This window comes from Dermacentor andersoni, chromosome 5 (genome assembly GCF_023375885.2).
Source record: "Dermacentor andersoni chromosome 5, qqDerAnde1_hic_scaffold, whole genome shotgun sequence".
Classification (NCBI taxonomy): Eukaryota; Metazoa; Arthropoda; class Arachnida; order Ixodida; family Ixodidae; genus Dermacentor; species Dermacentor andersoni.
Genome location: NC_092818.1, coordinates 132,857,793 through 132,871,417, shown reverse-complemented (window position 1 = coordinate 132,871,417; position 13,625 = coordinate 132,857,793). Strand labels below are relative to the sequence as shown.

At 46.2% G+C, this 13,625-nt stretch overlaps 1 protein-coding gene across 3 annotated transcripts in view; it reads right to left on the bottom strand.

The window, feature by feature from the left end:
* Window positions 1-1,007: 1,007 nt before the first annotated feature.
* Window positions 1,008-13,625, bottom strand: part of LOC126532090 (disintegrin and metalloproteinase domain-containing protein 10-like) — a 40,975-nt gene continuing 28,357 nt past the window's right edge. For all 3 annotated transcript variants that reach the window (XM_055071013.1, XM_055071014.2, XM_055071015.2), the window contains 2 exons: window positions 11,293-11,451; window positions 1,008-1,508 (listed from right to left, as the gene is read on the bottom strand). In XM_055071013.1, coding sequence (XP_054926988.1) covers window positions 1,494-1,508; window positions 11,293-11,451 — 174 coding nt within the window. In that variant the 3' untranslated portion in view covers window positions 1,008-1,493. The remainder of the gene's footprint in view (window positions 1,509-11,292; window positions 11,452-13,625) is intronic.

Below are 13,625 nucleotides of genomic sequence, written 5' to 3'. Positions count from 1 at the left end.
TATTTTTCTTTTCATTGAACATGCTTATTTCCGATGTGTTTGGATCTTTCGGACAGAAAACGAAAAATGAATTTTTTCGAGTATTTATATGTGCAGGCATTAAAGTTACCCGTACCATGCTGGCGAAACTGCAAAAAAAAAAAATGGCCACGAACACTGGGCACTGGCTCCGAAGGTTTACCCAAGATGAGACAGTCGCTGAAGGGCCCCTGATGCGGTACATGGAGCATGCCATTACCACCAGTGTGACCACCATATGGAGCTGTACACTCGCCCGTTAAACACCAAAAGCAGCATCTTCACATTAACGCCCGTTGCACATAGTATGCCATCGGAGCCGCAGCAAGCCCAGAAATACAGCGGCGGTGGATGCATCGGACCTGCGGCTGTCACGTTGCAAGCAACGCTAGCTTAATTTTTATGTAAACACTTCACGGGGAAATTGTTCTGGAAGAACTATTTCTGTATGCCGCGTGAGTCGTTCCTCATGTTAAATGTTTCACTCACTTGTTCCCTTTCTTCCTGGCTGTGTTTCTTTTTCTTCCCTCTTTGGTGATTTTTTATTTCAATACAGAAGTGTTGGCTCATGAGATGCGATGTCTCTTAATACATTCCTTCATGTACCACAGGTCGGGAAGTGTGGCGAAAGTCCTTGCCACTACAACAATAAAAATATAACTTATATACTCCACGAAAAGGGGGGAAAGGGGAAAAAAGAATAATAGTATTAATCTATATTAGATTTTTTTTTGGCATGGCCGTTGACGAGGCGTCGTGGCTAATCAACGCCCTGTCTCGTCGTAAAAGGGGTGGTACAAGGCTGTTCCTATTTTAAATACGAGCCTCCTAGCGCTGGGCATCTCATGGTGACTTCGTTCATCGAGCTTCTCACTTATTACAATATTTTATACACATGACACTAATTCTTGAACATTACTCGCGATGAGAACCCACGGAAAGGACAGTCACTCGAGGAAGATTATCCACCAAAAACGAAAGAAGTGAGGGTGGAGAGAACGTTGGTTTATTCTCACCTCTGTCGAACCACGAAATTATCCCTTTAGTGACACTGTGCCTTAGCCAGGGTCTGTTTCTCAATCAGACTCACATACCCGACAAATAACCACAGCGGCCTTTACAACGTCAAATCTGAAATTAGGATGTCGCCAAACGAGTTCATTCCTAATATGGTGCTCTTCTTTAAAAAGCAAAATTGCCAATAAATGTACAAAATGTATTAGTGCTTTGAGAAAATATGACCAAATGGGTCGGTCGGCGCTATAGAAATACTTGCAAGTCCGGGGAATAAATTAGGCCTCCTTTGCTCTTCTGCGCGGTGGTCTGTCTAGGCGAGTATGTCTTGCCAGTTCTAGTTTACAAAGCGAAATAATAGGCATAAGCTACTATACAAATACAACGGCTTTTTAACACGAGCGCCTAAACTGATTTAAGCGTAAAACTGTGATTCGAAGAATTGCTTCGGCTCTGCCGGTTCATACAGTCGGAACCTGAAAAGAGAGAGCAAAGGTAAATATTTCATGCGCGAACGTCGCTGCTGTAGCTGTTAATTATTGTATCTTTTGAAAGATCTACGGGGTACTATGTGTGTTTTATTCCAAAGAATCAAAAATATTGCAAGCAGTAAACAAGCGAAAAAGAAACTGGAGTAGGGGAAGGAGGCAAGTGTCATTTATATATCTGTGCTGAAAGGTCCATTTGTCTACATGTTTCCTTTCTTTTGAAGGGGGTGGGGGCTGCGATTAGAACACTCACTCTGATGAACACAGCTGTCTTACTACGCTTAAACTGTGCAGCCGCGAATAAAACTGGAAATCGAGACTGCTAATATATGACAAAAAACAATAACAATAGGACGAGAGAGTGTATTACTCGTTAAAGCGAAAGTTAAGTGGGCATCTCTCTGTCGCATTGCTCCAAATTGGGGTGCTCACCATTTCCTAAACAAGCGCGATGTTCTCAATCTATATAGATACAGAAAGCAAACAGCATGCGAAAACAATATTACGACAGAACTCATCTCATGATGACTGTTGGTGTTAATGCGACTAGCATTCGAGCAATGTAGCGGGATGCTGTGTTTCTGAAGTCCAGTTTATGTAACACCTGCAGAACGACAAATGCGGTATGACGACAACTGCATGACGAAATGACGATTCTTAAATGATGACGATGGTCTGCAATGACGACGAGTGTATGATGGCAATGGTGTGACGACAACACCGGCATGACATCAGGATGACGAAGCTGAAATGAAGGTGATGGTGCGACATGAAGATAACAGTATGACAATGGTTGCAGGATAGCCACTGTCTGTCGACGGCGCAATGCTGACGATGGCATGATAGCGGCGGCATAGTCAAGATTTATTGATAACAGCATGATTACGATAGAATGACGAAGATGGAATACCGTCGTCCGATCGATGAAGACCATATAAGAACAAGTGAAGACGACGACATGATGATAATGGGAGAACGCTACTTAAATGATAACAATAGTAAAACGACAGCGTGATTATGTGTGGTGTTTTTTGGAGCAAGGGCCAATAATGGCCAAACAGCGCCAGGATACAGTATGATGTATTCGATGGTGCCGTCAATGACAAATGGTAATAGATGTAACGGCTTATAGCGGCCTAATGTATTCACGGTAAATACGTAAAATATAATGTATGTGCATTAAAACTACCACATGAAAGGTGAGCTATGAGCATAGAATATATGCTAAGTGACCCTAAGGTTAAGATGTAAGAATATTCAGGTAGCACTAATGCCTCACCGGAGCCCTTGTGCGCAAGGGCAGGGAAGCTCATTCTCTAGATGCTACAATTGCAGTAGTAGCCTCTGATAAGAGGCTGCGCTACAGATCACTTGTGTGTATAACATGCAGTCAACAACCATCAATTGAAGAAGCTAAGAGTGATTTGCCAAGCGATATTACTGGATGAATTGGAATGTGCTGAAGGTATGGTAAACGAAAGTGCTTTTTTTTCTATTTCACGACATTCCTGCAATACGTGCAGGACCTCCAGTGTCTCAGCACATTTACCTCAGATAGGTCAGTCATCGTCGGTCACTAGGTGTGAGTGCGTGCTCTATATGTGCCCGATTCTTAGACTACACATTATGACCTTTGTTCGCGGAGGTTTTGTTATGGGTGGCCAATTCCCTAACTGTGGCTTAGTAACATGCACCTTATTAGATGTTTCGGTGTCTTATGAGCGTTGCCAGTAGCTTCTGAGCTTTTTCCGTAAGAAATCCTTCAAATATGTGGCATGGACAGCTACTCGTTGCTAGTGATGTGGCGGTTTCGTCTGCATGCATATTACCCTCGATGCCACTGTGCCCAGAAACGCAGCACATTGACAGGTGTATTTGTTAATCTTCCTCCGGTGATCGCGTTTCACCGGCTACCAAATGTTAAACGTTATAACTCGGTGCAAGACCCGTCTGCATGCATCGGAAGCCTCTCGAATGTTATTGATTTTCTATCTGTTGTCTGCTGTCAGCAAAACTTCTGTAACCCGATTGCATGCGCGGCACGAATTGTGTAGTGCTTTCTAGGAGGCACGTGGGCACCAACGGTTACGCGGGAACCTTTGATGAGTCATGTATAAAAGCAGACGTGCTTGACCCGCTGATCAGATTTTCGACGATCGCAGACTTTGCTCGCCACTATCGTTGTAGGTGAGCGTTACTTGTTTTGCTGCGCACAAGTCCGCCCAATAAAGAGTTAAACTTGTAGCTCACAGTTTTCGCACTGTGTCTTTCTTCACCGTCACTGCAACGCGACAATATTGTACGCAGAAGTGAATAAAGAAAATTTAGTGCAACAGTTTTGCTTTTACAGGACAACTTTAAATATCTTACAACACTTGGAGAGTCGGTGAATATAATGACTCTTTTGTATATTTCTTTTCCTGATAAGTTTCACAGCCGACAGTACTGCATATACTTCGGCCGTAAAGATACTCGCTTCCGGGTGCAGCACATATGATTCAGAAAAGGATGGTCTGAGTGGTGCAAAGGGCACTCCAAACTGTGATCTTGATGCATCAGTGTAACACTCCGGGCATGAATACTTCACCTGTTCATGGAAGTGCATTCGAATTTTTGCCTCTGTGGCGTGCTTTGTGACCTTGATAAATGATGTGTCACATTCTAACAGCTGCCACTGTCACGGCGGGAACAGTTTTGCTGGAGGCATTAGACGATGTTCTATAAGTGGGACACCCATTCCTTTATTGAGGTTCCTCACACGCAGTGAGAACGGCTCCCTCTGTGGGCCGATATTGAAAAGTAAGATACAGGACCAATTGGTTACAGCTTTGTAGCAGGTATGTTCAGGATTCGAATGAACGTTCAGATATTATGTGAAACTGGAATGACTACTGTAGATGGAGTGACTGCTCGCTTGATACTACGTAGAGGCTTTCTACAGGACGTGTCCCGAAGGCACCAGTCGCGAAGCGGACATCTAAGTGAATAAGGTCTAGGATTTTAGTGTGCTTGGCGTTGCATAATAATAATAATAATAATAATAATAATAATAATAATAATAATAATAATAATAATAATAATAATAATAATAATAATAATAATAATAATAAAGTTAAGGCGAGAGCGGATCGACAAGGCTCCTGTACCAGTTCAGGAGTCATTTTCAGTCACTACTCCATGTTCTGCGCGAAAGAAGCTTCAAAACGTTGATTGTTTTCGCATATTTCGTCTTCAAATATTTAATGTGAAAAATAAACGTTGGTTATGAGCCTATAATTATTCCAAACAATTTATGTCGCCGTTCACAGAGAGTTGAATTCCCTTGATCTTAATAGTTGGCGGTAGTCTAATATCGCTCTTTTTTTTAGAAGAGCACGCAAGCACTTTTCTCGGTGTTATATTAGACCCCTTTTCATCAGCCCATTTAGACATTTTGTTTATTCCAAGCTGCACTTGTCATTCGCAGATGACAATATTGCATGAATTGAAGCGTATCTGCACATTCTGGACATAAACAGAATAAAACATTATGTGTGGAATGACTGCATGCAGCAAATCCCTTTTTTACCGTAAATATTGTGCAACTAAGCCCGCCCCCTTGCAGCACACCAGACTCTTGGGTGAATAGCCTAGACAAAGCTCTGTCCACTCTTACGCCAAATGTGCGGTTAGATAGCTTCCCATTGTGTTTAACATGTTGCCACGGACGCCCATCGAGGAAAGATCTCGGAGAATTCCGAAGCACCGTGAAGTATCGTGAGCTTTATCTAGGTCTAGAAATACTGAGAGACAACTGCTTTTGTATAAAAGCATCTCTACTGTATTCCTCAATGCAAACAATATGGTCTATTGCGCACATACCTTTTCCTCAAACGACAATGAAGGTGGTTTAAGATTTCGTTTCTTTCTCAAACAGAGATAAAGCTCCGGCTTACCATTTTTCCAGAACGTTAGCAAAAATAGCTAGTCAAAGCTGCATCCGTTCCTTCAGTACTTCTTTTGTAACTACTAGCTAATGATGGGTTCTTGCCTTGTTTAAGTATGGGGATGATAATACTTTCCTTCGAAGATTTGTCCACGTGGCATTGAAAATACTTAAAATCGCTTTTAGGGCTTCAGGGTGCATGTGTCCAGTCATTTCGTACATGACACTGTTGTCACCTGGTGCCGAGTTGCAACAGTTGAGAGATGACCAAAGTTCAGCAAGACTAAATGATCAATTGTATGCCTCGTTTAGCGTACATTTGCATAAAAGGGGCTGTCACTCTGCATTTTCTTTCAACTTCAGGAAAGGTTCAGTGTAGTGAGATTCACTAGAGGCATACTCAACATGTTCAACCAGAAAGTCTGCCTGAACTTCTTGGCTATCACCTTGTGTATCTATTAAGGGCAGAGAATGTGACTGACGGCCTTTTATTCTATTTACTCTGTTCCACACATTTACCTTGTCCGCGTAAGAATTTATATTTCAAAGGTACTGTGCGCAGCTATTTCTCTTAGTACATCTACAAGCTCTTCTGCCTTGAGACTTTGATCATTTGAATTTTTTTTTTCGTTGGAGAGCTTTGAAGCAATCCCCTAGCTTTGTTTTGTTTTTTCAGTGCTTTTCTACATTCGTCGTTTCACCACGAGATGCGACGTTTATTGGCTAAGTTGCTGTATGCATCTTGTGGGAGCGTCTCTTCTAAAACTTGTTAGGTAAGACACAGCATAGTCTATATTAAATGCAGCAATGTAATCTCGGCCTGAATATATGAGTTCCCGGAAAAGTACGCAGCTCGCGGAATCACTCATGCATCAGGCGATATGTGGGGATAATTCATCCTGATTTGCAAGCGTTAAAACTATCGCGAAGTGGTTGAGTAGCCCATTTTGTGCGCAATGCTGTAGTACTTTGGCTTCTTATTGAGCAAGCACGCGCTTGAGAAAAAAAGCAAATTTTCTTTTAGGCGTCCTCTGCCAACGCAACGAGCGCCTCCCCACAAAATTCTACGCGCGCCTAAATCTCCGACAACTATGTATGGCTCAGAAAGTTCCTCAGTATAGTTTTTGAAATTGGGCTTTATGATGTTGATAACTGGGAGGAATGTATATAGAGCTGGTAGTTACTAGCTAATCTAACAGCAACGCTTGGACAGCAGCTGTCTCTAGCGGTGTTCGAGATATTATTTCCCGTCAGGCAATATCTCTATTGACTATTAGAGCCACCACCAGATGACGGGACTGCATCATCGCGGACTTCACGAAGAATGACATATTGCCGATGAAAGCTTATTTGCGTGTGTTTGAGGTGTGTTTTCTGAACACACAGCACCCTGGGACTAAACTTGCGAATCAGTTTTTTAATGTCATCGAGATGTGAAGGAGACCTCTAACCTCCCATTTAACTATTTGAATGCCCATATTGAAAAGCAAGAGCGTGCGTTGTGTTTACGGAATAAGTATTAGATTACAGAGCCTTTCTCAGGGCCCGTATTGCGCGGTTTCTCTTCTTCAGAGCGGTCGAGAGAAGCCCGTCGCTCATTTGGCGCTGAATGCGCCGCTTGGCTGAAAGTTGTGTTCATCGCCTCTTCCGGTTGTTGCGTCCATCGCTACATCCATCGCCACACCCGCTCTTGCGAGCGGTGTGTTCGCCTTGGTCGCCTCGCCTCAAGATACAAGACCCTGGAGGCCACCAACCCGGAGGTCGGTGACCCCTTCTGGGACGGCGGCACAGCGCAACTCACAACCGCCAAGGAGGCGAACGGCGTCGCCGCCAGTTCACTGCGTGCGAGCCAGAGAGCAGCCGGAAGCCGTCGTGAAGCTGCCCCCTGACGCGCCGCTTCGCCAAAGCTGTTCTTCGGCAGATATACCACCCGCCTCCGTGAATGCTTGAACGATAGGTCCTCTTTTACCTTAATTGCTACAATTTCTTTTTCTCCCTTCCGGGATGGGCAGGACCTCAAGCATGCGGCTTGCTCCCCATCGCAGTTTACACAATGTAGAGCGTTTTCGTAGAATTCAGCTACGTGTTCGTGTGCACTGCATTTATCACAAGTCAGGTGTACCTCGGTAGTTCCGTAAGCTGTGAAGCAACGGAGATGGTTTGGAATGCACGGTCTTACGATCTTAACGTAACCTGCCTCGATGGTTGCACACCGGAAGTTAATGTGAGAATTAGGTGCTTAGTATGAATTTCGTTGCCGTCATGCCTCATTGTGATTCGTTTTACGTTGATAAGATTTGGTTCTTTCCATTTTTCCCGAAGATCGGTCTCGGTCAGTTCCGTCATATCACCATCGGAAATGGCGGTGCTCGTGGTGCGGAGTAGGGTCACTGAAACTGGCATGTCCCCGAAAGACACTAGATTACGTAGTTTTTCATATTACATTTTGCCATGAAGTTCAAGAGAAGGTCACCACTTGCCTATTTCGATGCCTTATAGCCGTATCCTATAGTTTACAGACAGATATTTAGAAACGAGATCATTCTCGTTGTCTTTCCTGGCTTCTAAGATTGAATTACTCTATAGTGGGAAAAGTTTTCAGTGTTTGGTCTAAAAAAAATGAGATACTTCTACGGTGCACCCTCGTTTCTGAGGGCGATCAGAAATTTTCGCAAAGAACTATCCATAGGAAAACTTAAGCTTTCATCAGCAACGCCAGCAAGGGGACGCCGCACAACTTACAAAAAAACAAGTTCTGCGGATGCCCCTTGTACGTTTCTGCGATGGCTAAATACGTAAAGCCAAGCTTCGTTCTTCTGCACAAGGTTAACCCTTGATGCCGGGAATATAGGAATAGAAGTGAGGTCAGAAAACGTTGAAAGTTAGAGAGAAAGATGAAGATCCTGGAGGAGGATGGAAAAAGGCAGCTACCGATTCCCACCGAAGGAATCAGTCCGGGGGTGCTGTCTACGTGAAGCCAAGGCCAAAGAGGTGTGTTGCCTCTACAGCGGGCCTGCAAAGGTCCAAACAACAGGCATCGGCTCAACCCCCAGGATCCTCTTTTTTCCAGACATGGCAAAGCCGTGTACGGCAAAGTGCGGGAGGTTCCGAGCCCCATGTTCTCGGATCCGTGGTATCGTAACACGCCAAGCGCCTGCTTTCGCAGACGTCCCTGCGGGGTAACGATAGCGTGACGGCATGACGACAATAGTCTGATAACGACTGTGTGACGAAGACGGCAAGACGACAACCGCATAACGATGACGGCATGACGACAGTCGGATGACGAAGCTGGAGTGTCAACGATAAAACGAGGACGACGGCATCACGATGGCGGTGTGACACTGAATGCATGATGACCACTGTATGACGATGACATGACAAGGGTGCGCCGAAAACGGGATGACAAGGAGTGCATGAATACAATGACGCGACGAATCATGTATCACGAAGCCTTTATGACAAAAATGCCGTGATGACGACGGCCTGACAAAGTCGGACGACGAAACTGGAGTAACGACGATGGAATAACCACGACCACCGGAACAGCATCACGACCGCTGTTTGACAAGAAATACAGGAGGACTGTATGACGACGATGATATAACGACAACGGAATGAAGAGTGAGAGATGACAAAGCTAAAGACGATAGAATGACCGCAATCACCACAACGGCATGAAGACGATAGTAGCACACAGAATTCATGACGACTAGATGACGACGATGGCGTGACGATGACGGCATGCGAGAGTCGGATCACTAAGCTGGAATGACAACGATGCAACGGACGCGACGGCATAACAGCCACAAGCACATACCTAGTGGCCCAAGCTATTAGACAACCTGGGTCACTGTGTAGGGACAGAAGGCATGGTGATGACGGCATAGCGAGAGTAAGCAGACGAAACTTGAATGACGACAACGGAACGACCACGATGGCATCACGGAGACAGACAGACAGACAGACAGACAGACAGACAGACAGACAGACAGACAGACAGACAGACAGACAGACAGACAGACAGACAGACAGACAGACAGACAGACAGACAGACAGACAGACAGACAGACAGACAGACAGACAGACAGACAGACAGACAGACAGACAGACAGACAGACAGACAGACAGACAGACAGACAGACAGACAGACAGACAGACAGACAGACAGACAGACAGACAGACAGACAGACAGACAGACAGACAGACAGACAGACAGACAGACAGACAGACAGACAGACAGACAGACAGACAGACAGACAGACAGACAGACAGACAGACAGACAGACAGACAGACAGACAGACAGACAGACAGACAGACAGACAGACAGACAGACAGACAGACAGACAGACAGACAGACAGACAGACAGACAGACAGACAGACAGACAGACAGACAGACAGACAGACAGACAGACAGACAGACAGACAGACAGACAGACAGACAGACAGACAGACAGACAGACAGACAGACAGACAGACAGACAGACAGACAGACAGACAGACAGACAGACAGACAGACAGACAGACAGACAGACAGACAGACAGACAGACAGACAGACAGACAGACAGACAGACAGACAGACAGACAGACAGACAGACAGACAGACAGACAGACAGACAGACAGACAGACAGACAGACAGACAGACAGACAGACAGACAGACAGACAGACAGACAGACAGACAGACAGACAGACAGACAGACAGACAGACAGACAGACAGACAGACAGACAGACAGACAGACAGACAGACAGACAGACAGACAGACAGACAGACAGACAGACAGACAGACAGACAGACAGACAGACAGACAGACAGACAGACAGACAGACAGACAGACAGACAGACAGACAGACAGACAGACAGACAGACAGACAGACAGACAGACAGACAGACAGACAGACAGACAGACAGACAGACAGACAGACAGACAGACAGACAGACAGACAGACAGACAGACAGACAGACAGACAGACAGACAGACAGACAGACAGACAGACAGACAGACAGACAGACAGACAGACAGACAGACAGACAGACAGACAGACAGACAGACAGACAGACAGACAGACAGACAGACAGACAGACAGACAGACAGACAGACAGACAGACAGACAGACAGACAGACAGACAGACAGACAGACAGACAGACAGACAGACAGACAGACAGACAGACAGACAGACAGACAGACAGACAGACAGACAGACAGACAGACAGACAGACAGACAGACAGACAGACAGACAGACAGACAGACAGACAGACAGACAGACAGACAGACAGACAGACAGACAGACAGACAGACAGACAGACAGACAGACAGACAGACAGACAGACAGACAGACAGACAGACAGACAGACAGACAGACAGACAGACAGACAGACAGACAGACAGACAGACAGACAGACAGACAGACAGACAGACAGACAGACAGACAGACAGACAGACAGACAGACAGACAGACAGACAGACAGACAGACAGACAGACAGACAGACAGACAGACAGACAGACAGACAGACAGACAGACAGACAGACAGACAGACAGACAGACAGACAGACAGACAGACAGACAGACAGACAGACAGACAGACAGACAGACAGACAGACAGACAGACAGACAGACAGACAGACAGACAGACAGACAGACAGACAGACAGACAGACAGACAGACAGACAGACAGACAGACAGACAGACAGACAGACAGACAGACAGACAGACAGACAGACAGACAGACAGACAGACAGACAGACAGACAGACAGACACACACACACACACACCCCGAAAACTGCGAGAAATACGCTGACAATGTGAATCATATTAAAACCAGAGAGCGACGTCCCTACCTGGAGAAGTTTCCAAGGGTTTTCCATGCCTTCCTTGAAGGTCTTGGCCTTGGGCAGCCTTGGGTTGTTTGTTGGCGTGAGCACGGCACAACAGCGGATGAACAGCAGCACAGCAAGCAGAAACAGCACACCAAGCAGGGCCGCCACCCAGGTATATCGCTGCACCGGTTTAACGTAACTAAGGCCTCCAAGATCGGGAAACAGAGGCGAACAGTGCGGTTGACCTCTGGCATCATAACCATATTATACATTTTTATCAAGCAATATTGCTAGACAGAACCCACACAGCACATGCAGATGTGTCGAGGTTGGTACTGTGTTGGCAGTGGCTTGGTTTATGAAGGGCTAATGTTACCTGCGTATTACCGTTGCTCCCTACGCCATTGTACTAAGTGTTCATAGTTTTATGGATAAGTGTGCAGTATTGCTGATTCCGGCTTATGAACTGATTACCTTAACCCTACATGTTGTTACGAACGGCCTGCAAGGGTACCGACCTACAATATTTTCCCAGCCAGCCGCAGCAGCGAGGGTGGCGAGCTTCCCAGAAGCGACCATGAAAGCCTTCCCCACATGCCGCGGCGACCCGTTTTGTAGGGACGACGGTGTGCCACAACAACACCCCCTCGGCGCTGCTATGACTAAACGTGGTAGGCGGACCAAGTAAATGTTCGTGGATTCGCCATGGCCGCCACCGCTTGTTAGAAGCGGTGGAACTCCTGGGAGAAGATTTCTGGCGGCCGTCTCACGGGGCTTAGAAGTCAGGGACAGACGTGGCGGCCATTGTCTGCGGAGTCAACACTGGAATGAAGAGGCGCCTGCTCTGGACAAAACCCAAGTCTGCGAGAATCCACTCACCTCGGCGTGGTCAGTGAAACCTGTGCGGAAGTGTGTGTGAACCCTCCTCCTCAAAGGCAGGTCGGCTACGATGACTTTGAACGCTCCGAATTGGTAGCAGGTTCTACGGCCGTTCTCCCTCACCTAGGGATCTAGGGAGGACATAGTGTACTTAAGGAGCCGTTGGCGGCTCCTGAGTGTGCATTCCTCTTTCAGTCATGTAGACTAATGAACTGTAACGTTGTCATGTAAATACTGTAAATAAATCCCACGTTCCTCGTTCTCGATGCGAACAAGTCTCTTCCTTCAACAACGTCCTCAGCGGGGATAAGTTGGACGACGGCATGGGCCAGCTACCATCTATTTCATGCCCGACTCCAACCATCACAATGTCCATCAGCTTGCCGATGCTGGCCGCACATTTTGTATGGGAGGGCCGGACCACTCTCTCAGATCTTTGTCAACCATGTCACGTGCAGCGATATATCTGTGTTGCAGTTTTAACTCGATAGCGTTAAGGACCCCGTGTCCCACAAAATTAGGTGTCGGTGTCGGCAGAGATGTCCGTGAGCGAAGGTTTCCATGTATATTTAAGTATATGTATATAACACGCCGTGCTATATGACATGCGGTATATGCTGGCTATATTGCCACACCATTCTATCAGTAAAGTTGCTCATATTTTGTCTTACATTCTTGACAAAGTTATTCCTCGGAATGTTGAGAAAGACAGCCTAAAAATAAATCTCATGAAAAAAAGCACCGACAACGCATGCCTTTGGTGTAAATCTGCTCAGACTGAAATATTAAAAGTGCGAAACAATAACGAAACCTGAAAATGGTGTACTTTTTTCTTCTTTGGCGCGGGCGGCTGTGCACTACTTTCGGGATCAGCCCACGCAAGAGACCACGTTTCTATAAGAAAGTTCGCCCCCCCCCCCCCCTTCGTGCATCGCGTTCACCGCCAGCGTTACCCGGTAAACATTACTGTTACGTAAGCTACAGTTGCCGGGAAGCGTGAGAAGCAGACAGTGATAGTTTGATGCTATCACGTCCCACTCTTTAAGGCGAAGCTTAAGCGTCCTACAATTTCTGTGCTTATGTTTTATCGATGCGAAAGCATTAAATGGCTCATTAAGCAAGAAAGCCGACGTCTGTCGCCTGGACACGCGAAAAACGGCATCTAAATTCCTATTGGCTGCAACGCCAAGCCACAAACGCGCCTTGACGGAGCAGAGTGGGCGAAAGGGAACACCTGCTGCCGCGTTAGCATGCCAGGCGTTGCATGAAAGGAGAGTGTTAGATTTATGACGTCGTGCTATTGGACCGAAATTTTCTTTGCCAAGCCCGGCGTAATGAAAGCGGTGACATCAAAATCACCACTGCTTACTCGAAAGCGTCGCCATTAGACTCTATGGCAGTCGGGCAAGGGAGCATGATGTCACGGACCAAATGCACCGGTATCGTGCTATGGAGGAGCCGTTGGGCTTATTCGG